The sequence below is a fragment of the Doryrhamphus excisus genome, chromosome 13 (genome assembly GCF_030265055.1).
Source record: "Doryrhamphus excisus isolate RoL2022-K1 chromosome 13, RoL_Dexc_1.0, whole genome shotgun sequence".
Classification (NCBI taxonomy): Eukaryota; Metazoa; Chordata; class Actinopteri; order Syngnathiformes; family Syngnathidae; genus Doryrhamphus; species Doryrhamphus excisus.
In genome coordinates this window covers 14571716-14596741 of record NC_080478.1, presented here as the reverse complement: position 1 = coordinate 14596741, position 25026 = coordinate 14571716, and the positions used below count along the sequence as shown (strand labels likewise).

Here is a 25026-nt window from a genome sequence, read left to right as displayed (position 1 = left end):
TCCTATACCATTTATTAATATAAAGTTGGGTTTGCAGGTAGCGGCACAACACCGGAAGTCCTCCTAAGCACTTGGGAGTGTGACCAACCACAGCACAGTGGGCAGTGGGTGGAATAAATTACAACAGACCATTTTTTGCGGGAAGCACAAAATCCAAAGAAATACAGCTGAATAGGTGCAGATTCTGGAAGATCTAAAAAGCTTTCTGTGCTGGTTAGTGTGTGTAGCTGCTCTACAGGAGTCCACAACTCAATACAAAGGGACAAAAAATTAGCATAATAATAAGTCCAGCCCTGAATTGCAACCAAAAGCAAACAAAGAGATCAGGGAATATACAAACAAGCAGTGTCTAAAAAGACTTAAGTGCCTGTTTCCTGATGAGTGAAGGATAGCTATCACAACACACAGCACTTCCTGGCCTAGGCCCCAGGCTTAGGCAGACTTCACTATAAACACACTACATACATAAGCATACCGTACATTAAATCTAAAGTCCTATCCCACATTCATAAGATAGCTGTACTTTGGTGATAGTAAAACACATCAACAGTGCTGATGGGGCTTCTCATTTTGTCAGCTTTGTATCAATGTTGTAATGTAAGAGTGTGTGAATACCATGGGATGTTGTTGATGCGTCACTGGGTTGATGGACTTTACAAAAAAGTGTTTCGTCATTGACTCTGCTAAAGACATTATTGGCCACCGAGGTGCAGTAAAATTGAACAGAAAGTTCATTGTTTGTCCCATTACAGCCGTGTGCTCCTGACGGCTTGTGGGGAAGAGCACCTCTGTTTCCTGTGGGACAGCTGTGGGGCAGCACCGTAGCCAATCAGTCATCTTGCTACACATGCTATGGGATGCAAAACTATAAGGGCACATGCTAACGAGGCAGCTAACATCAGTTACAACAGTTGTAAGTTGCTGACACAGATCATGCCCGTGGTTTCACCATATCAAAGCTCAGCTCCAACTACGAGGAATAACAGAGGAGACATAGTGGCAGTGCTGGATCTCCACTTTCTGTCATACCATGCCTAAACCCAGGTAGAGAGGATGAGGATACTTCAAGCAGGCACTATATTATGTATTAAAACTGCAAAATGTCAGACTTGAAAGTGGGCATCTACATTCATCATTTGGTGTGGCATACATGGGGAATAATGAGAAGGTAGTGGGTTTTAAACTCCACATGAAACATGCCAGAATTCCATATGAGCCAAGAGGAAACGTGTGCTGAGGTGGTGGAACACTGACTCATGTCTCATGTGTTCTGCAAACACTCATTGAATCCAAATTTAATTTGGATGAAGTTGACTTGAAAACACAAACGTGAAAACACCTTGTACAGACAAGAAAAAATTGCCAAACCAATTTCATTTTAACGTAAATAAATAACTTTGAAGAGAGCATTAAGGGAGAAATGCTGACAGGGATCAAAACACAGGGACCACAATGTGAGACTTTTATAGGACAGGAAGTGATAAAACTCCAAATCAAGTCCATCTGGTGGAAAAGCTGGTTCCCTCACAGTTGGACAGTTTGCAGTACTGCTTTGATGCTCACGAGCACCGCAAGTGCTCATGAATTACACACAAGAACTGAAGACGTATATTAAGCGTGTATTAAGGGAGAACGCAAGGGGTGTGTTGGAAGGGTCTTTGCATGGTAAGCAATAGGCATGAGTATCATTTTCCTTTCATCAGTTCTCTTGTTAGGGCTGGTGTTTCTGGGTTTGATGTAGAGGCCCTATAAAGTTCATGTTAAACGCATGTAACAATGCAGTAATTCAATAATGCCTACTTGGACTAATACCGATCTTGTTTTGAGGGACTGATGCAAACTAAACCAAATCATGAGACTAAACTGTGAACTTGTTGCTCCATGACAGCCATCATTAACCCATAATCATCCATACCCCCCCCTCCCTGAGTGACCCTGCTGTTCAGGCTTCAAGTGTTGTGGAGCTTCAATGCCCTGTTGGGCTGGGAAATGATGAGCCTTTCTGCAACGCTGCCTCCTTCAGGAACTGCAGCTTGAGTTTAAGTGGATACAGAGGAAGCGGGGGGGGGGGGGGGGTGCTTCAGGTTTTGCTACTCAAAAGCACCTATCCCTTCTACAACTAACCCACTGGTATTTATAATATTCTTGCTCATTAGTCATACGAACCAGAGCACAGAGCAGATCCACAGCCTCCAACACCAGTTCCTGGTGTCCAATTCTGGCCACACCAAGCTCTTCCAGGTCCTGATGCGTAATCTTCAGTAGCTGTTCTCCACTGATCTTCTCCCGCTCAAAGTTGCTCACGTACTGCTGTAGGCTGTCATCCAAACCTGCGTACATATGAAAAAAAAAGTCCATTAGGAATGATTAGCTATTGCACTGGCAGTGCATTTAGCAGTATATTAGCAGGGAGTTTAACTTGCATGGGTAATAATATTAGTGTGCACGTGTGTGTGGTTTTGTGTGTGTGTGTGCGTAAAAAACAATGCAGCAGGGGAACAGGTGGGACAGATAACTTTGCAAGATAAACACAGCACAAACAGAGCAACAGTTGATTCAGCTAAGGCTGTTAGCCTGGTTAAACAATAGATGACTATATTTGTGCAAGTGTGTATGTGTGTGTGTGTATTAGTGTGTGTGCCAACTGCCTGTTGCTGACTTCTAATAACGCACTCACCACACCGACCCTGGTGTTCGAGACAGAAGGCGATAAATCATAAAAATGTTTTACATTCAGTACAATAACAGGAATTGAATGAATGCATCTCACATGCAATTTGTCGCTCAGTGATCTTCTGTGTGTGTTTGTAGACATAAACGCCATCTTTCTTCCAATCAAAGGGTGTTCAGAGAAGAGGCAGCTGCAGAAGCATGGCCCCGTGCCCTGATTCTCTAAAGGGCCCGTCAGCTGTGAGACACACTCAAACTCTAACCGACTCCGCCACACACACGCTCACAAATGATATTCCTCGGTACGAGGCTGGATTTGGCCGCGCTAACTCTACTTGAAATTCAAGTCATGAGGAACTAGACGTTTTCTGGAGAACATAAAACCTAGCAGCATATAAGTGGGGGCTTGTAAAATGTAGAGCATGAAGTTATGAGACCCAACCCACTGGGTGTGCCCGAGGGTCATATTTTTATACAAATATAAAACCATATTGACATGCTTCCTTCCTAACTCAGCATATGCGCATGGTCTGCCAGGATCTGCATCGTTTTTCCTGAACCCGAGTCATCTCAACTGAATCAAAGGAGAAGCCATCACAGCCTGTTAACCATTCATCTGCACACAAGCCAAATCCAGTTAGACTGATGAAATGTTTCTCATTCCTCGGCATTCAAATTCCTGAACACCACATTAAGGAAGTTTGGACTTCACCTCTGAATGGTCCAGCTGCGAGGAAACACACATCTCGATAAAAAAGACAAATGCAAGACACCAAACAGCTACTTGTGAGTAAAGAAAAACAAACCTTGTGGGTTAACAAGTCCGATGGGAATTATGTCACATTTCCATCTACCTCAGTAGAAAGGCCACAAGAAAAGTCAAGCAAACAATAGGACCTGTTAAGGGTCACATTGTGAGTCTTTTTTTAGCGCTCCGACCAAAAACCCCACCAAGATTAAACAAGATCTGACTGCATATAGGAAAATAAAGAATGTGACAACATTTCAACAATCAATTTCTGGTGTAACGCAACATTAAGGTCAGAGATACTCATAAGAAGATAGTGTCACAATATTGTGAACTTAGTGGAAGGAATGCAGCAGTGACAACTGTGAAGGCCTTTCAAAAGCTGTGCACGATGAAAGAGCTTTGACAGAGTTTTATGGCCTCTGTGAAGCATTTGGCAAACGTCCTCGGACCAATGCGAGAGGGTGTAACTCCGCAGCAGAGGCATAAACACACACCAGCAATGTCAAATACAATCACACTGATATACAGCTGCGTCCATATTTACGGCTCTTGAAAGTTCAGTTTGATTGAAGGCTAAGTGCAGTAACTTGCTTAACAACTTCTAATTAACAACATTTGTTGGTGCTATTATTCTATTTCAACAATTTAGATGTCATATAGCAATTCTCTGCTTCTGCGAGTGTGAGAACTTTAATTTCGCTCTTGGAGCCTTTCATACTAACCATCTTCTTTCATTCTACAGCAGGTTATCGATACAACAAATCAGATTGTGTAGTTTTGCTCTTCAACTGACAGGCATATTTGCGGATAGCTGGGAAAGCACAAGGTCCAGACACTCCAGTCTGGACCACGAGTGGAACTATACCCTGTGGGAGGCCAGCGAGACCCGTAGCATACTTAATGGTTGTGTAAGCACACATTTCTGGCAATGTAAACAGCAGAACCCTTATTCTTGCCAATGTCTAGGCTATTCTTATCTTAATCTCAACATTTCCCATCATCTTAGGCGCAGAAAAAAATGTGGACTGTTTTTTTTTTTCCATGGCTCTGTACACACTGTAATGATAAACAGCCAATTCCAATACTGACACATGCTAACAAAGAAGCAGCAACAAGGCAAACATAAGTATGGGTACATCAACACGTTGCCGTCCAGACAGTATTGATCAAGTTTGAACTTTACAACACTTCTGCTTTCTCGTTGGGTTGGGTTTGATTACACAAAACAGAACTGAATAGCCATTGACTTCCTAGAAGGGTAAGCTTCCTTTTGCTGACCTCTCCCATCTTTTAACCCCTCCCTCTGCTCCCAGTGGGAGGACTAGCCACTTTCTAACGCACACACACAAACAAACAGAGACACACACACACAAACATGCACCGACATCCCCGCTGAGGTGGCCAGTGGGAACATGGCTGGGTATAGAATGGCAAAGCCACTGTAACTCTGCTGTCTTTATTTGTCAGCCAGCCCTCTGAACCTGCAGGGAACGGTCAGGAATTCAACTCATTGTTCTCTACTGAGCAGCTCCATTGTGGGAATTCACAGCACCCGGGCACAATGGTCTCTGGCTGGACCAGACCATGTTGTAATTAGAAAGAAAAAGCTTGTCTCTGCAAATGCAAAGCTACCTTCTAATGCATGACTTCACAGAACAACAAAGCCTGTGTACACACTGGGCTGGCCCATCCAATGGGAACTGGGGAAAAGTCTTACAATGGGGCTGCACAGCTCTGCATGGTGGGTCTGTCACTTAAGAATTTGACAGTATGTATTTTTACATTGATGACTGATAGTGTTTTCATGTGCAAACATTTGGCACATGTTTTCTTTAGAAATACAATGGAATCTCAGTTAATATATGCCCTGGTTAAAGTTTTGCGTCAAAAACTTACACCAAAAATATTCATTTTTTCATGTACAGCATACTACTACGATATTATCTGTTGCATCGATCATCATTACCATTCATAGGTAGTGAATGCCTATCCATTTTATAATTAAATTGTGTTTAGTAAAGCATATTTAGGGTTTAAACATTGTGTGCGCATTTAACATTTAGCTAGTTAGCTTCCATTGCTGGTAGACAGTAGCAATTTAAAAAAAGAGGGTTCTGAAGCTGAATCACAGTGATCATCATCCATCTTCTACCGCTTATCTAAGGTCGGGTACCGGGGGCAGCAGCCTAAGCAGGGAAGTGCAGACTTCCCTCTCCCTGGCTACATTATCTAGCTTGTCTAGCTCTTGATGCGTTCCCATGCCAGTTGAGAGATACCTGAGCCACATCCTCTCAATGCTGAGGAGCAGTGGTTCTACTCCAAGTTTCTCCTGGCTGACAGTGCTTCTCACCAATCTCTAAAGGGAGAGGCCAGCAGAAAACTCTGAGAAAACTAATTTTGTCATTCCTTCACAATCCTTATGTGAAACACGTATTTCTTTCACTTTTCTGTGCATTATTATGCCAGAAAACAAGTTAATATAAGCTAGCTAACAATGCACATCATTGGGACACACTTATTTCAGACCCCCCTTAACAGGCTGTGATCATGCATGAACAAGTACATTGAAAAAAGTGCAGTTCCCCTTTAAACTCTTCCTCCAACAGTCACTTTTATTGAAAATGTTGATCAGAACATCAACGTCAAGGACAAGAAAGCATTCAGCTGAGATCTGTATTACAAAAACTGAATAGCTGAAACTATAGAAAAAAACACAGGCAGTGTGCAACGAACCAAAATAAATTATATATTTGCATATAAAAGATAACTTGTCTGCATTTTCTAGACTTTGGTGATTGATTAGCTCCTAAGTGTTGAACCACATGTATCAGACTACAAGTCAGCAGTGATGTGCCCAGAGTGGGTTTCCTAATTGACAAAAAGCAGCTGAGGCTAGTCCCCACACAACTTGATTGATGATGACTGATGCGACAAGAGTGGGTTAAAGTTCACAGCCCTGCTAGGGTTGAAACACATCAGCAAGGACCAGTGGACTTATTTTATTTGGCGATGTGGATTTGAATAAGCAGGCGCACGAATGAAAGTTACATTAATGTAAAATTATTTTTCTTAGAAGACATGACAGCAGTACAGCATTCCTAGCATGAAACAGCTGCATGGAAAATCTATTGATGTGAGAGTGAGAGTGATGATGTCCGGAGGTGGTGGTCTGAGCGGAGGTGCGAAACAGGTTAAGACTTTGGCAGTCAAAAGGACCTGACAGATGATGAATTCCTGTCAACATGTACTGCATATAGGAAAAACAGGACAGAGCAAGAATGGGGGAAAGAACGTAAAATGGAAGCTGAAGCAGTGGCTGTGGACATAATAGCTGGTGTGCAATCTGCAGAAACCAAAGCAGTGCTTAACAGCAATGGGGAAAAACAGGGTTACTGAGCACCTGAAAAACAACCCATAGCAGGACACGGTCTGCATATGATGGCTTCCAACAAATCCCACAATGCGAGTCCAGACAAGAATACTGAGAAAGGGCCTATTATAGTCTTTTTTAAAGTTATTCTGTTAAGCAATAATTCCCACTTTTCTCCAGGACACTGACCTTAAAAGTATGTTCAACTGTCTCAGACAATAATGTCTTCCTCTTTTTCTACTTATCACCATCCATACATGTGTTCTGCATACAGTATATGCAGCATCGGTTTGCATTGAAAATGTCATTAAATTGCAAGGCTGGCTGTGTGGCCTAATAAAAGTGCCATCTGTGGCACAGGAGACAGAACGTTTGTGTTGAGTAACATTTGCCACAACCTGCAGACAATTCCCCTCAACAAAACCATAATTAAAGACTTCTTTAAAAAAAAAACCACACACACACAGAAGATGAAGGGAAAAAGTTAGAAAACGAGGACCTAGATAGAAATAAAAAAAAAATGTTTTTCACTTTAAATTCCAAATCACATCAAAAAGGGTGTTAAGGTTGCATCTACTAACTAAGTAAGACACAAACAGCAGAGTAGAATGCTATGTGGAGGCTCCCTTCACTCATATGCAGCGTGATGAGGGTGGCCCTGCATACTAATTACAGACCAATTTACCAGCACCATAAGAGCGGCCTACTGATTGTACACCATGGATGAACAAGGCTTTGGGGTAGGAAATGCGTCCCGCTCATTTAGTTTGCTGTGGGAATAATATTGAGGCGATCACACAAACACCGGATGAGGGCATATTTCAGACAGAATGAAGCCTGTATGACAAATGCAAGCCTGCAATTAAACTTTGGATAATTTCTACATGGTTATATAATACAAGCTCAATTTCAAATGGCAGTGATGGACAGATCAGAACCTGCAAACATTTCCCAAAGTATAATCCTACCTAAACATCTAAAAAACATAATGGAGAACCTTGGTTAGCGTTGATAATTTTTCTAGAAGGTTCGACTGAAATGGATGCTAACCGATGACATTTTTCCCATAAGACATAATTTAAATCCAATTAATCTGTTCCATAAAGCTCACACATGCAGAAAACAATTCAAAATACATATACTGTACTTATGAATGCGATAATGAATAAAAGGGCTAAATTAATAAACATACATTTATCCCTTTCATCCATCATTGACAACTGTTTTATGCATATAAAACTCTTGTGTTAACCAGTGATGACATTACAGTCTTCCATTTTGTTAGAAGCTAAGCTCCTTTGTTCAATGCTGAGGATGTTTTGCGATAAAAAATACATTAAGAGCACAGTTGGACATAACAAGACGGGTGCCATATTGTACACTATCTGAAAAATTGAGGGACAATTTTTAGCCTACTGCTTTCCACTAAGCCAGTCAGGACTTTGAAGGACCACTGGTGGTCATCCTGCACTGTCAACATGGTGGTTGAAAATAGCTGAAGCACTTGCTGGTGCTGTAGATAAAAGGTTGCTATAGTGACAAAGGGAGTTGGAAGTGGGGAGATGGAGATGGTAGTGGCATGAGAGTGTGAGAGACCGCCAAAATAATGAACGATTTAAATAAAAAAAAACATCCAAGAATTCTCGGAAACCTCTCAGAACGTTGATTGTTACGGTTATTCAAGTAAGACATGACAAACTACAGCCACTGGGAAGCAGATCCTGTTTTCTGTTATGAAAAGATCACGGTTGAGTCATTTTCATCGAAAGGTAGGAGTGAGTGACTCGTTATGTGCAGGCCAGTAGGAGCATCCGCATGCATGTACACATACAACGTCGCGACTCTAGTGCTCATTCTAATTAAAGACACACACACACACAAAACTGAATCCCTCAGCCACAAAAAAAACACCCCACCCTTTTTCCAGGTGAGCAGTGTTTGTACTCATGCCAGCACCTGCTATCCGTTTCCCCCTACAGTTATGACACTTAAAGAAAGGGCCAATCAGGTTCATATAAAGGATTAATGCAATGTTGACTGAACGCAGTTACGACAGGCCTGTACAATACAAACACGAGTGAGGGGCAGGTGAGAGGCTTTGCCAGAGGGTCTGCACCACAACATTAAAGAAGATAAACACATCGTCCCGTAAAAGCAAAGGCAGCAGAGCTTTGAATAAGTAGGCTGTACTTCAGGATCAATCTGTCAGGTTTGACCTGCATTCCATCAGTGCTGTTGATAGATTTTCAATAGTCCCCAGAACCCACAAGAACCCCAACATTTATCTGGTTGTGTTTGTTTGCTAAGTCTATATGAAGTTCTATATGACCATAAAGGTCTTTGCACATATGCACACCTGCCAGGGACTACAGATGTAAAGTAACCTTTGGGCTAATTATGGCATATTTACATGAAAGTGTCACTTTTTCAATAAATAAATACAAAGTTTCATGTGATTTAAATAGATAGAAAAAGTACACCACATCCAAAAAGGATGATTTGAAAACTGTGTTAACAGCAGCATTCAGTCAGCCTGAGTAGAAAACTGGGAACAGCAGACACGTCTGGACATGTTTTAAACAATCCCTGATATGGTAGTCACCCAGTGCCTATAACTACAGCTATACTTGATCAAAGTATATAATATGACGGTGCCATTAATGTTTTTTTGTCAGTATTTGGTCAGTGACCATGAACGCTTTATAGGCAACTGATGGCTCCAACACGACATCCCACTTGTTTTGACTGCTCATCCTCAAAGCAGAAATCGACTGCATTCCGTGGTCATCTGAGCGTAACTGCACTAACACTGTTTTGATAGCAATACTGACTGACACAGGCACACCGAACCCCCAACACACACATACAAGTCAGTGTATTAGTAGACTGTGCTATTCAATAGATTGGAACAACACACTGGGAGAGTGGATCTGACCTGCAGACATATCAAGTGGTGAATGGGCTGGTGGCACACATGCTTGACTTCCCTGCACGAGAGGTCGCTCGGCATGTCACTCTTATTTGCGCTTGCACCAGTTGTGCCACCTAAGGTTGGAGCGTTTATTCCCAGGGCTTAAGCACGGTACTTCACAGGCCAAATGCTCTTAGGGAAGACCGCAGCCAAATAGCCTGCAGGTCTCACTAAGCAGAGATGATCTGGGAGATTTGCAATGCACATTTTACATTTGAATAAAAAGCAAGATGATCTATGGACGGTTGGCAAGGATACGGGGGAGCGCTTGGCTTCCTCTTCTGGCATAGCTAGAAAATATGTTAGATATATAGTCGATCCCTGCTTTTAGCGGGGGTTACAAGTGGATCCTGGCAAAAAAAAACCTTGAGATGGTCCATAACAATATCTATTTTTAACTCGCTGCTTACTCACCTTCAACCCCTTATGCTATCTTAATGTTGATGGTCTCCTCTTTGCAATAAAAGTGACCATCCAAATACCGTATTTTCTGGACTCCGGAGTATAAGTCGCACAAGGCCAGAAATGCATAATTAGGTAGAAAAAAACATACATAAGTCCGAAAAATATGGTATATAATCTTTTGACATTAGCTTCAGCTCCAGAACCCTCCCTTTCTCTCTTCAAATGCCATTGTAACACAAAAAGCAGCTTTGCCCGCCTCTGCTGGGCCCATCCAGTCGTATCCGCTGCCTTCTGAACCATAGATGCAGCCAACTCCCTCTACGGCATCCCGGCGAAGAGACAAAAACGTTGACTCTTCACAGTCCACACGAGTTGTGCACACTCATTGGACAGCCGAAATGGGGAAGTGCAGAGACTGCATTCGATTAGTGTCTGCATGCTTCGTACTGAGGTGGTACTCATCCCCAAATTTTACCCACACTTGCAAGTACAGCTGGTTGGGACCGGGGCTGTCGATCAAATTGTGAGCCTGAAACTCTCCACCCTGCTCGCAAGTGCTCGCATCCAAATGCCGTACCAATCTAAAGCTTTTCAAAGCGCCACCCATTTAGCAACTGTTCATTCAAATTAAAATCGAATGAGCCTTCACTGTTGTTTTCCCAAAACCATATTAGAACAATGGCATTAACTATTAATGATTTTGAAGCTCCTGAGGCTGTTACGTTGCAACACGGACCTTGTGAGAAACAGGCCATGGAGGGGGGCAACAGGGATGTAACGAAGGCGATCTCTTTCATTCAACTCTCCCCGGGGGGGAATCCTCTTGCAGCACTTCCCCTGAGCTCTAAAGACCTTTTTGTATGGAAAGGTAACACAGTTATCTACCCATCAATGGAACAATAGCATGATTATAAGTGCTGAATGGATGGGTGACTGGAAATTCGTTAAATTTAAGGTGTCAAGAGAAGAATGACTTTCAAGTTAATGCCCTATATTTGTCCTTGTGTGAATCACGTCACTGGAAGAGATCGCTGATGCTGGTCAAATTTCAAAAACTGTCCTTAAGATCGACTATAAGGTTTGCCATATGTGATTTAATGGAAAAATCTGTCCAGTATCTGCTCTCACTCCAGTTTAGTTTAGTTTTCAACGAGATGATGATCTGAATCCATCACTGTCCACACTTAATTATTTTTGGAGATAAAGACACCAGGGGTTGCCATCAAGGAATCCACTTAGCATGTGTGGACTCTAACACAGTCCTGTCATTTTTTCAAAGCACAAAGTAGTCAAAGAGTAAAACACACTTGCCATGTTTGTCACCTCTACGACAAGCTAATTACCTCCTTGGCACTTTGATGCTAGTTGAAAAGCAGGAAACAGACCCACACACACACCCTTGGTGACTTTCAAATATATCTAGTCATCAAGTGTAGATGTTCATCGTTGGATCAAAGTAGGCGACATGATCAGCTAGGCTGCCCTTATCGTCCAAATTATCTCAGTTAACATAAATCTGAAAATAAAATCAGTACTACAGTAAAGTATAGAACTTCCCGGAGGAAGTTAACACACTAGTTGAAAGTGTTCTGTAAGTAGCTGTGCAGGTTTGCATGTTTGAAATGCCAGCATGTTTGGCAGGCTTACTCCCAGTAACAATTAACCAACCGAACAACGGGAAAATGAACTCAGTGTTGGGTAAATGGAAAAGAATTTGGAAGCATTTCAGATTTTTGTGCCAACAAAGCACAGATCAATTCTTTGACAAACAACATTAAATGATGTCTTTAGAAAGGTTTATTAAATCCCGATGGTTAACACGTGACAAATGGCATACCGATCACATGACACCACAGGTCCGGCTGAAAGATCAGAGCTTGTGGTTCGGGAAATACGCTTTAGGGCATCACGAGTCCCCAAAACAAAAGACAACAGTGTTTTAGAGTTGAAAGAACCAATTGCCCTTTCACTGGCCAATAAACATCCACCAGCCACTGCTTGATCTCCTTGAACAATGCAAGTGATTAATAACAAATGCATCAATACACAAAGAACGCCACGGTCCTTCTGACGAAAACAACCCAAGGCATATGAGATCAAATGTATACATACAGTATTTAAATATAAAAACTGGTATTGGGTCAGTTTATTTTCATGACAGAGCCACAAAAAGCTAACATTCGTCATTATCTCAAGAGTGGATGGTAGAGCTGCAATCAATGAACTGATGATTAATGGATTATCCAATTAATCAACAACTATTTTGGTATTCAAACAATCGTTTTTCAAATTTTTAAATGTACATATCCTTTGATTTCCGCCTCATTTAAATGTCTTTAGTCATCCATGACAGCAGACCTATTATCTTTGTGTTTCAAGCAGAACAAGTTATTCACAAACATCAGCTTTCACTTTGAAAAAAACAGTGATTGACATGTCTACATCTTTTCAGATATGTTGCAGACCAAACCACTAACTGTTTGCTCCGTCTAAGGCCAAAACGATTATGCCTACTTGATTAATCGCAACAAGCTTCAGAATAATCAACTAATAAAATAATCGTTAGCTGCACCCCTTGTTGACAGCATGCCACGTAAATGCTCAAAATGCCACTAAAATGGAGAATCGTTGAGGCAAATTATCACTAATATGGCCAACACCTGCTTAGAGGTATTTATTTACAACAATACATATACACTGACAATTTAAAATGGTTTTGTCTAGGAGAAGCAGTTGGTCAACTTACGAAGGTTCATCTCTAAGACTTTAAGACTGCTTGGCTGTTTCCAGCTCTGTTTTGCTTACCTATAGTATTTCGCAAGCTGCTAAGCTCTGGTACTGCATGTCCAGCTGGTGAAAATCCCTTGTGTGTGCACTGGTGATCCAAGACACCTAAAATAAAAGTCAAGCTCCAAGAGGTAAAATGTTACCTTTACAGGAACTTCAACTTAACCGATTGGTTTGGAATTGATGACTACTTGTACAGTCTGTAGTAATTGTAGTTTACTCACTGCCTCAAAGATTTTAAAGGATTTTATAGGATCACAGTTGAGTCTGTTGTATCGGTGTGCCACAAACAAGTATGAATATAATACAATAAAGGGAGCATGATGTCAAAGAAGAATAATTCATTTTGCTTGAACTATGAGCTGACCATGACGACAATAAAACAATACCTTGGTATAGCAACCCATGAACCATCATTTTTGTGAGAATGATTCAGCACAACACACCCTACCTGTATGTACTATACATTCTGGGCTGTTATGGATAAACAAGATATGCCTATACACAGCTCATTATGTTTAACCTTCGCTGTCATGGTGTCATAATGTAATGGTAAAGACACAGCTGAAAACAAGCGCTGAGGGCTAGCACTGGACTTGGGTGGACCTCTGCTAACTCTGTTTACTTTAACCATCACTTCTAAACTGCTGTATTACGGCAATTTCACTGACTTTGTATATTACTTCCAGGCTTATATAGATTCATAACTTATGTGCAAGGTGGTGGCTGTCATGGATCACTTGCGAGAGGAGCAATGTCTTTATTGCACACACAAACGTTGGGAGTGAGCAAAACTGATGTGGGTTTGACTTTTGGATTTTGGAGTTTTTGTATTGGGTTATTTTTAGGGTTGTCTTCCATTAAAGATTGTCATAGTCAAATCTGTTTTGTTTGATTAATTGTTGAATGTGTGTGTGTTTGCGCCCCCATGTAGTCAGAATGGTACAATCTTAATCACTTGAAATTTTCATATAATACTAGCAATGATCAATGATAGTCGAATCAGACTCTCCCTGAATCGAATCATCGAATATTTCCAGTTTTCTTAGACGCCCGGTTGTGCCGGTTATCATTAAGAACTTACGAGAAGTGATCACATTATAGACATTGTGCGACTGTATGTGTGCCGTGCCCTGGCCCACTTCTTCTAAGACAGAAGTGTGTCATGAGTGGGTATGCATCAGTGCGGTCACAGTAGCCAAACATACAGGATTTTATGTATGAAATGCGCCCAAAGTAGTATGTGTACGCCTTAATCCTCCAACTATGCATGCCCTGGCTTGGCTCTATTCACTGACACCACTAACCCCTCCACTATCCCTTTTGGCTCCAATTATTGATGAGCACTGGAAGACTGGCTCATCAAGACTTATACTACTTTATTAAAAGTATTATAAAAGTGCTTATACAGTCATATTAAGTTGCTGTTCAACTGTGGATTTTTAAGAAAAAGTACTAACAGTCCATAGAAATCATATCAGTCATGTACACACAACTGTCTCTATGTTTGGAATGGGAGCAGCAAATATTTCCACCCATACCTCACATACCATTTCACATCCTTCCCCACACATAGCTATGCTGTGACTGTAGGTGGCAAGTATGCTACTGGCCTACTGTGACAGGTGAAAGGTATTTTTTAAAATGCCTCAAAACATAAGATTGGACTTGTCAGAGCTTATGCAATCCATTAAAGCAGATTTACATCACAAGGCGTTATTTCCAAACTGGTTCATGGTAATAGGCTCTGTGTGTACATTGGTATTTTTGAGTGAATATAAGGCTTGTAAATGACAGAGTGCCCTGTGTAGTTTGCCCACAAGTTCAGATAGTCAGCACATTTGTTTTTAGATTGTAAACCAGCACCAAACACAGCCAGCCAGCGGCAAAAAGTGACTAATGTGTACAAAAGAACCTTGTATGTGACTGTGACTGACATATTGTGTTGATATTATATATGTGGGGTTTATTTTGGTTAAGTTTTAAGACTATTTTTTGGGTTTGTTGTTGTTTTGTTAAGGTATGGTCATTGATTTGTGTAGGTTTTGCTTACATCCTGTAAGGTTTGCTTTGATCATCTTTGCAAGCTATTTGGGTTATACAATTTCCCAAAACATTATAACATTCTATTTAGAACATGATGTGTATTGTAGTTGTAATTGTTTGTGAATAATCTACAACTAAAAACAAACCGAACACGACGGATCGACTGACTGACTGCGGAGTGCATTGGTATGTAGTGTCATTGTAGAGCGCTTTTGTCCTAGTTTCTACGAAACTACCTGCAGTGAACTGTTGTTGTGACGAACAAACGTGCCAATGGACGCGTTATCATTAATTGGGAAACTTTCATTAAAAGAATTTTAGAACAAGAAGTGAATGACTTACCTCTCATCCAGTCTACAACTTGCTTTGGTGTCCACTTAGTTATCGGCTCCATAGCTTCTTCGAGCTTATACTTTTAAAAAAATGTCTAGGCAATTTAAGAAAGAGTTGAGTCTACCGTAAGTGTCACATTCTTTGTAATAACTCTTTCTGGTTGACTTTGGCTACTTGTGGTCGTTCACCGAACAACTCTCATGACGCGAAGAGAGGCTGTGCTGAAATCCCCCACAACTCCTCATCCACCGGTGTGGGATCTGTGCTGCATTCACTGATGGCTCGGAAAAAACGTCGCAAAAGCGACAACTGTGGAGACAGAGTCGCTTGTAAAGCTACTTCCATAAAGTGCGTCTACTAGTGGTAATATATATATAAGTTTCTTATATATTTAACGACACTGCTTATTTAATTACGTTAGGAATCTACCTTGTTATATTATGATACTGCACATTTCATGGCGTTTACGAGGGACCGTAAATGCATTTTTGTGACTTTGTGACGTTTTTCATTCACCGGCCTTATTTAAAACAGGATGCATGCTCGTCTTATTTTCTTTTAAATTATAATTTAGAAATACATGCTCGACTCATTTTCGCTTCAAATAGTATTTCTAAATTAGTACTTTTAAAGTGCTTTTAATTAATATTGGACGAATTAAAAAAAAACTGACAAATCTTCAAACTAGTTAATGAGTCTTGTATGTATGTTTATGGACACATAAACCTCACGTGTCCATCTCATGTTACTATTTAAACATGGGATTATTTATTCAGTCATTAAAACAATACATATTGATGACTCCAAAGTGGATGTGATTCACTACTACCCCCTGTTGGTCATCAGTCAGAGTGTTGGTGTTGGTGAGAACACTAGTAACAAAAAAAACACGTTGCACCGTTTTAAAAATGAGTCACAAAGAGATATGGGCAATTACACAAGGAGGCATTATTTGGTGGGGGGGGGGGGCACAAGGGTGACACTGCTCACCTGTATAGAAACAAAACCAAATCAATGACATTTTGTCTGTGTCAATGTCAACAAGGAAGTGAAGATGTGAGTTCCTGATGTTGGAGAATTAGTATGATGCCAACATTGCAAGAGCTTTCTGCTTTGTGATGAAGGTGCGGTGTGCGGCTCTGCCAGAAAAATTATTTACTCTTATTATGTCAACAATATTGGGTAATATGATTGTAAATGTGACTATAGGGGTGTTGGCTCATGTCTAGAGGACTCTAATAATGTTAAGCCTGTATTTCAAAGTCTAGGAATCAGTGCGAAAACATTCAAAAACAATACAGTGCGAAATATTGACGCTTGACAAAAAAAAACAATCAATTGTAAGTGTATTCACACAATGAAACAAAGACAAACATGCAAAAACTGTAGACTTTCTATAAGTGCTATATGTTGAAGCGCCACTGCTTATGCAGTTAAGTAAATCATATTCAAAGGCATGCACCGTTCTCCTGGGAGTGGGCTGGATTGAAGGGATTTGGACAGTGTGGAATTCAGGGGAAGGCCACCGTGATCGGATTAGGGAAATCACGGGACTATTATAGAGGTGAAGTATGTAGTCTGCTGAGAAAAGACGGGGATCCAGTTTAAGCATGAAAAAAAATATCACCACCACATTGAAACTGGAAACCTGTGTTTGCTTTCTTGGCCACAGAAAAGGTCCCAAAATGCAGAAGGTCACTTGAAATTTAAAAGATGAAGCAACTTTGTGTGAACTTGAACTTTTGAACATTTATTTCAGACCCATACTACATAAAGAACACTTCTGGTATTGTATGTTACTACCAGCAGGCTAACAAGCAGCACAGGAAGTTATAAGTTTGCCAGTCTAAGAAGACAGGATATGAGGGACTAAAGATGTTGTTACAACACAAATAAGTCTACTTCCTCCCTCTGACTGGTTAGCTCTATAAACACCGAAGAGATTTACTGTCACATTACCTGTAGTCAAAACACACACTTTATGAGATTAATTATGAAGTCCACCCTATGTATTTTTGTTGAACATTCATACATAAGACAGCATAAGACAGCAAGTCACTCATTCTAGACTTCAAAGGCAGTGATGTTGATGTTCTTCCTTGATTTCGGATCATAATTTGCAATAAGAGTGACTGTTATAATTAGAACCTTTCCAAGTCTCTCTTGAATATGCCTCACACACATATTAAACACATGATATAATGTCAAAATATGCACCACTAATTATTGATAATGGAAGATGATCAAGGAACAGTTGGCATCCAAGTCATACTTACAGAATTTAGTCATACTTTTGCGCCTACATTCAAGGAATGCCAAACAAAGTGCAACATTCCAATGTTTGATGTAAAAATATACGCAAAACATATTAAAAACATACGATTGTGTGGGTTTTTGAACAGTGGTTCATGTATGCTGGACATTTTATCGTGTGTTTATGAATTATTACTGACTTTGGGTGAATACGAAAAAAAAGGCCTATTTTTGGTGACCTAAAAGAACTTTTTTTGGGATGAAAATCAGCAAATTTGCACAGCAGTGAATGCTGAATCTTATATGAATCAATTACAAAAAGGAATCAGAAAATCCAAATGTAACATGTTACAGTGTCTGTCATTGTGTTGACATTTGCATTCATAATGCCAAGGATGATTGATACAGGCATGTAACACCTACACAATAACTTGATTTAGGCCTCAAACATAATAAAATTCAGTAAGTTTCACAAATGATGTACCGTACAGTACACACAAAAGCTAATACAGTACAGGACTTTACATTGGCATTTCTTCTATTTTCAGTCAAAGGCTGTATTTTACATCTCCAAACTTAAGCCAAGAAAAACACTCTGTTGATTAAAAAAAATGCACATTGCCCATACTGAGTGTTTTTACGGAGTGATTGTGGGGGTGGCAGGTCTGGCGTTGAGGTACTCCAGAACAAAGATCTGTAAAATTTTGTTGAGGTTCTGAATGGTGGAGCGGTCCAAGTTCTGCTCGTTGTCCTCAAATGAGTGCCACACTACAGGGAAAGGCGAGGGGATAATGTGGAGGATGCGGACACCTGGCAAGGTAGAAAAGGATGAGCGTTAATCAGTGTACCATGACACTTTTAAGCATATTTGAGTGTGATTTGTATTTGTGTATACCTTTGTTTAGAAATGGTATATGATCATCTTGAATGTGACCAACTGGTCGATCCGGCCAAAAGTATTCCACATCATCGGGATGATTCTCAAGTTGGTTCATAAAGTGCAGTCTCTTTTCTGAAAATAGAGTAAAATAAGCACTTCAATATACACTATACTCTCATGGCATGGCAGTTAAATAACATTTGATAAAGGAAAGTAGACTTATTTTGTGGGAAGACTGCAAAATGTCAAGTCAGAACAACCAAATTTCAAAATAGTAGTCAAATAGAATAATCAGTACTCTAATCAGTATTGTATGTATGAACTCAGACATACAACGTGCCCGGTCATTAGCGTAATGCAAATGTGCAATATTTCCATCACTGCCTCTGTTACTACCTCAATCATATTTATTTATTTAACAACCCAATACAATACACTCATATGTGACTTTACTCATCTGTATACACCAGTCATTATTTGCACTGTGACCCATTTATCATTGCACTAAAATTAATATATCTGCAATATGTCTGCTCCTGCATTTGCTCCAGTGCAATACTATGTGTATATTTTGGATATCTTGTATATATCTTGTTAAATTGTCTTTTTACTCTACTTTTATATACTTTTTTTTTTAACTTGACTACTGCACTGAAAGGAGAAGCTCTCCAATCTTGTTGTACATCTTGTATAATGACAATAAAGGCCATTCCATTCCAGTATTTTCTGTTGAGATTCCAGTGAAATTTGTACTGGAGTCACCTGAACTTGTCTTTTATTATTGCTGATCATTTTTTATTGTTTTATCACATTTTTTTTGCTTTATAGTAACAATTTATACACTCCTGATCAAAAGTTTAACACTAGTTGAAAAATTGCAAAGCTTTCCATTTTGGATAAGGAGATTCAAAGTAGGGTTTCAAAATGCAAAAAGGAGAAATAAGAGTGAGACAAAAAAAAATGCAATTTACTGCAAGCAACCATGAAAGTGAAATAGCATTTAAAAGTTAAAATCTTGTCAAAAACATGGATCCAATGTAAAAAAAACTGTAAAACATGATCGGTCACCTATGTTCTGCAGTCGGGAGAGCCAGTACGTTGTGACTGGGAACTGGTTACCAAAGCGTGGACTGGAAGCCCCAATCAGGTCCAACAATACAAACAGGTCCTGGCGGAAAAAGCAACATAAATGCTGATGCACACACGTTCCCAGAGTGACAACAAGTACACACAATACCCTCTATCCGTTCACATCTATGCACAGGTATGATATAGTGTGTCTGTCATGTACTATGCCGTCCAGTTGATTGGTGCTTGTGTCTCCTGGAGGATGCGGGGTGGTCCACATCTTCTGTGCTAGGTGACGAGAGCCATAGAGGGAGTCAAGAGGGGTCCACTGAACCAGTGCTTCTTCTCCATCGAAGAAAATCAATTGTAAGGTCAGGTTGGGGTTGAGGGCCTACAGGGGAGAGAGATACCACAATTATTTGCAGCACCAGCTTGCATTCTAAATGGTTTGCTGCCCTCTAATGGAGATATTTTGATGTTTAACTATAGTAGAGGGAATGGTTTTATTTGTTTATAACATGCTTAACACATACATTTAGCTGGGATAGGCATCAATTTTCCATCCTCACTAGGGTCACGAGGGTACTGGAGCCTATCCCAGCTGTCTTTGGGTAAGAGGCGGGGTACACCCTGGACTGGTCGCCAGCCAATCACAGGGCACATATAGACAAACAACCATTCACATTCATACCTATGGACAATTTGGAGTCGCCAATTAACCTAGCATGTTTTTGGAATGTGGGAGGAAACCGGAGTACCCGGAGAAAACCCACACATGCACGGGGAGAACATGCAAACTCCACACAGAGATGGCCGAGGGTGGTATTGAACTCGGGTCTCCTTGTTGGGTGAATTAAATTTAAATAATTTTATTCGTAGCTTAAATATAGCATGTTCTGTCATGCTTTTAATATTCATTTGCACCCATGGTAGCAAACCGATGGCATTACAATTCTCTTTGGACTTTATAATAGACAGCTGAGTCAGATAAACACATCCTTTGGCTGATCTCTGGCCGTCACTGGACCTGACCCCGTCTGTCCAGACTTGAGCTCAGTGGTGAAAGCAAAGAGTAACACCTATGAATGTTAAGTATATTCTTTGGTGGGATTCACTTCCTAAACACACTCAGATTTTTGTAAATGTATTATGAACAATAACTGAATATACTTCCTAGCCAAAGGTTTTGGGCCACTTGATAATTTCCCATGTAGGAAGTGAAAAGTGGTTCTTTGACTCATTAATGACAGCACAGGGACACAGTTCATGACAAGGATTAGGTTTGAAAACACCACCCATTCTAACGTTTGTGGTCTGTTGAGCTCTTATTATAAAGTGTTGTCGCGGTTTTGGATAGCATAGCTCCTGTCAAGGTTAGAATGATTCAAAGTTAGCAGATTTACAAAGAAAAGATACTTTGTTTTAAACCAAACCTTGAGTTATTTTTCTGAAATCATTACCAACTGCTACAATTAACAGATTCACAAACGCTACGGTTTCACTGATATTACAACTCATGTCTACATCTCAGCACAATGAGTCTGCAATATTCTCTCATGACAAAGTTCAAGGTATAAAACAGTCAAAGCAATCATTTGCAGTCTGAGTCCATCAACATGCTGCCTTGATGAGTTACCTGCTTGATTTTGCTCGTTTGTGCTAATCAGTTTGCTACCACAACTCACTCATCTAACGAGCATCTCACTTCAGACTGGAACATTTCTAAAGGTCTTAAAAACTGCTGTCATTAAGCTTCTTCTGAAGAAGGCCAGCCTTGATTCCACAATACTGAACAATTGCTTTATGACTTTGTCATCTGCATTTTGACACTTTCCACTCAGGATTTAGGCCCTACCTACGACAGCACTGAGACTGCTTTGATCAAGGTGACAAATGATATCCGTCTGAATACAGATGCAGGCAAAGTCTTAGTTTTGGTTCTGCTGGACCAGAGCGTCGCCTTTGACACAGTTGACTATGTGATCTTATTACAGAGGTTAAACAACTGGATGGGAATCTCTGGTACTGCTCTATACTGGTTCAAGTACGTTGGAATTGGTAACTGCATCTCAGACCAAATGGCTATGACCAGGGATCAATCCTCGGTCCCCTATTGTTCAATCTGTACAGGCTTCAGCTAATACTATATAATACAACTATGCAGACGACACTCAGATTTCCGTGCAACTGATGACAGGTGAGCATAGTCCTGCTGATTTACTTTGTCACTTTGTCATGCAAAACAACTTTCTACAGCTAAACTCAACAAAACAAATCACTAGGGCCCACAGAAACAAGCCACCGTGGGACCATTTCTCTAAAACCTCATCATCAGGTTAGAAAAAGTCACATTAAATCAATAATATAAGCAGCTCTTACCACCTAAAAAACATTGCCAAAATCAAGGGAGTAGTGTCTAAAACAGCTTCAGAGAGACTTATCCGTGCCTTTGTCTCCAGCAGGCTGTAAAACATGTGCAGTACATCCACAATGCTGCTGCTTGAATCCTGATGAGAACCAGGAAATATGTCCATATTAGGACTCAGGTCTCTGCACTGGCTTCCTGTCACTCAGCAAATAGACTTCAAGACAGCTCTGCTTGTTTTTTTCATAGTCTCGTGCCAGTAATTTTACCCTTCTTTTCTGAAAAGTACTTCAAAGTACCCTGTCTAGGAATTGTGCTTTATACTGTAAATAAATAGCCTTGAAGGTATTATGCCTTTCAGCTATGACGCCCCCCCCCAGGGTGTTTGATGGGTCAAGGGACCATACCTTCACTAAGGTAAACTTAACACATACTTTACCTTCTGGCTTTTCAGCTCTTCATTAAGAGCTCGTGCCAGCTCCAGCATCATGGCGCAGGGGACGGCAGAATCTGTCGCGCCTTGAAACTCCCTGCCATGCCATTGCTGCGCGTAGTACTTGGAGTCATAGTGACAGGCCAGAACCAGGCGGCGTTTGGCTGATGGGTTGAGGGTGGCAATGAGGTTGGTGAAGGGAAGTGGACCGTAGGGTGTCTGGGACATGAACCTATCCTCCGTCACTTCCCAACCTGCTCCGAGGGAGGTCAGGGTTGTTTTAATATGCTGAAAGTAGTAAGAAGACGCATAAGTAATTGATCATCATACCTTGAATCAACTTCAATTTTACTGACTCATTTTGGGTGATGTCATTGTGTTTTCTGTAAGGTTACCATAACGACTGAAGCATTTATGATACTTATTTTTATTATATTTTTGGTCACGGGTCCGTAAAGACCGAGGTCCGCCATATGGTGTATATATTGACGTGGTATACAAAATGGATTAATAGTTGGACAATCTTATTTTTTCTGAATTGTAACATGTTGCCCAACGTGTGCATGATTTTTTAGTTACTATCACGCAAAACATTAACATTTAATTTACTGTCACATATTGGATATTCTCCCGATATGCCAGAAGATGGCGTTATACCCATGCCTGTACTGAATGTTGCCATTGTGGTTGCAGGTTCCTGTGTATGATGATTATTTACAAACTTGCCTGCTGCACAGCCTGGCTGCCTGCAGAGCCAGGATATCTGGTAACGAGCAGTGGCCTCAGGTCCCGCTGCCACATCTGTGCCAGGTCTGTGTGCGACAGGGCGGTCTGGATCTCATCGGGTGTAAGTGTGACCGCTTGGTGCTGCAACTGAACAAGAGCAGAATGTTATGTTTGTGTTGTCTTAGAAGCTGCCTTAGAAGTTGTCTTTAGAAGCTTGTCAGTCAACTTCTGACCTTCTTTGATTGATTGACATTGATAGTAAAACAGCTGTGTAAAAAGGTGGACGGAGCCCTTATGCTACATCATATGGTTCCAAGATGGTATTATTTTTTTGGAGGGGTTAGGTTATTTTAGGGCCACCACAGAATGTTGAATTGTTATGCCCATAAAAATGTAATTTTTAGCTTAATGTGAGCTTTTCCCCCCCAATTTTGGATCAACATTTGTAATAAAAGTGACTGAAATCTGAGTCATAGTATAGAAGTAATGAAGTATAACGTCATATTATCAGATTAAACATACTTTTAGACAATGGGATTAGGACCAGGAACTGCAAATGAAATCTCAGAAATCTTAATTATTAATATGCACTGTTCCTGTAAATACTGATTTTTTTTAAGTGGGCTTTTAAAACCATTTCACAATTTTGCTTCTAAATGATTGCTGACTTTAGGTGGATGAGATGTGTTTGCGGTGGGGAAAAAACAACAACATATTTTTGGAGGAAAAAAAGTGAAGTAAAATATTTACTTGGATCAAAAGTCTGTGAGGCAGTGAATGCTGAATCTCAAATGTGTGTGGATCCACTGTACTGCAGAATGTTATTTAAACTTATATAAACCAACTGAGCAAACAAATGAAGCTCAGACTTCTGAATGAATACTGTTTTTAACAGAGTATAATTGTATATACGGGGTACCCAGTATTGTGGCCAACTCCTACAAGGAGTACTTTACTTGGGAGGCACTTGAGGTTTAAAAATTATTAGTTATAGATGCCGTTCACTGGACTAACAATGCTGACCTTTTTGGGGCCTCAAAAACCAATTCTCAAATGATGCAGACATTGCATCATCAGTATTGCGCAATGTGTATTAGGTCCACTTTTGCACAGAAACTAACCCAGGTGCAATGAACCGTGACAACATGACAACTCAACATTATCTCAACTACGCAGCACTAAGTCAACAACCCCACTACAAGTAGAAATATGCATACATTTCTACTTCAAAGTTTCTATCAACTATCAGTATATATATATATATATATATATATAGACATGTGCTGTATAACTGTAGATACAGTAGATATAGATAAGCAAATTTATGCTAAGTAGGATTCGTTATTTACAATTAAAATATTGTTGTAGTTAGGAGCATACACAACCTGTCAACATGGTTTTTAACACAATTAGAGCCCTGTGGACATCAAATAACACCCCTATAGTGACCTTTACACTCATATTTTTTTCTTTCTTTATTTTTTCTTCTTCTGGTACTTCCTTCTGTGGTGTGAAATGTGCTGCTGCTGCTACATTTCAACATGTCTTTCAATGTGTTTTTTGAATGTCTTGTACTGTATTTGTATTTTAGTTCATTTAGTGATTTTTATGCTTAAAAATGTTGAATATAGGCCACAAATATTACATAAATTAAGCCAAATTATAGACCGTAGACAAGCACAAAAAAAACAGCGATGATTTGTTGATTAATATACAGTGGGAAAAATAAATATTCCATCCCTCGCTGTTTTTGGAGATGTCTTTTCATTTCTCAAAGGCTCCAAACAAGACTACTACAGATCTTACCATGTTTACATGGTTAGGGGGCATGTGGCTGAAAAAGAAGAACCCTTGTCCAAGAAAGATGTGATCACTTCGCTGTATGTGAACCTTTCAAAGCCATAGTGTTTGTTCTAAAATACAATCACAAGCTAAAGAAACATATTGATCCTCTGTGGTTCTCTGGAA

The 25026-nt window shown here is 40.2% G+C and overlaps 2 protein-coding genes across 5 annotated transcripts in view; both read right to left on the bottom strand.

Moving 5' to 3' along the window:
* The window catches only part of LOC131140298 (connector enhancer of kinase suppressor of ras 3-like), a 50023-nt gene extending 34433 nt beyond the window's left edge, over positions 1-15590 (bottom strand). For 2 of the 3 annotated variants that reach the window (XM_058090575.1, XM_058090577.1), the window contains exons 1-2: positions 15343-15590; positions 2167-2330 (exon numbers count right to left, since the gene is read on the bottom strand). In XM_058090575.1, the coding sequence (XP_057946558.1) occupies positions 2167-2330; positions 15343-15394 (216 nt within the window). In that variant the 5' untranslated portion in view covers positions 15395-15590. Of the gene's footprint in view, positions 1-2166; positions 2331-12972; positions 13120-15342 lie in introns of those variants that run through there. The other variant, XM_058090576.1, reaches the window with a different exon arrangement.
* A 1477-nt stretch (positions 15591-17067) lies between these two features.
* Positions 17068-25026, bottom strand: part of qpct (glutaminyl-peptide cyclotransferase) — a 122520-nt gene continuing 114561 nt past the window's right edge. For both annotated transcript variants that reach the window (XM_058090061.1, XM_058090060.1), the window contains exons 2-7: positions 23059-23205; positions 22339-22620; positions 19758-19925; positions 19535-19634; positions 18482-18598; positions 17068-18396 (exon numbers count right to left, since the gene is read on the bottom strand). In XM_058090061.1, coding sequence (XP_057946044.1) covers positions 18224-18396; positions 18482-18598; positions 19535-19634; positions 19758-19925; positions 22339-22620; positions 23059-23133 — 915 coding nt within the window. In that variant the 5' untranslated portion in view covers positions 23134-23205 and the 3' untranslated portion in view covers positions 17068-18223. The remainder of the gene's footprint in view (positions 18397-18481; positions 18599-19534; positions 19635-19757; positions 19926-22338; positions 22621-23058; positions 23206-25026) is intronic.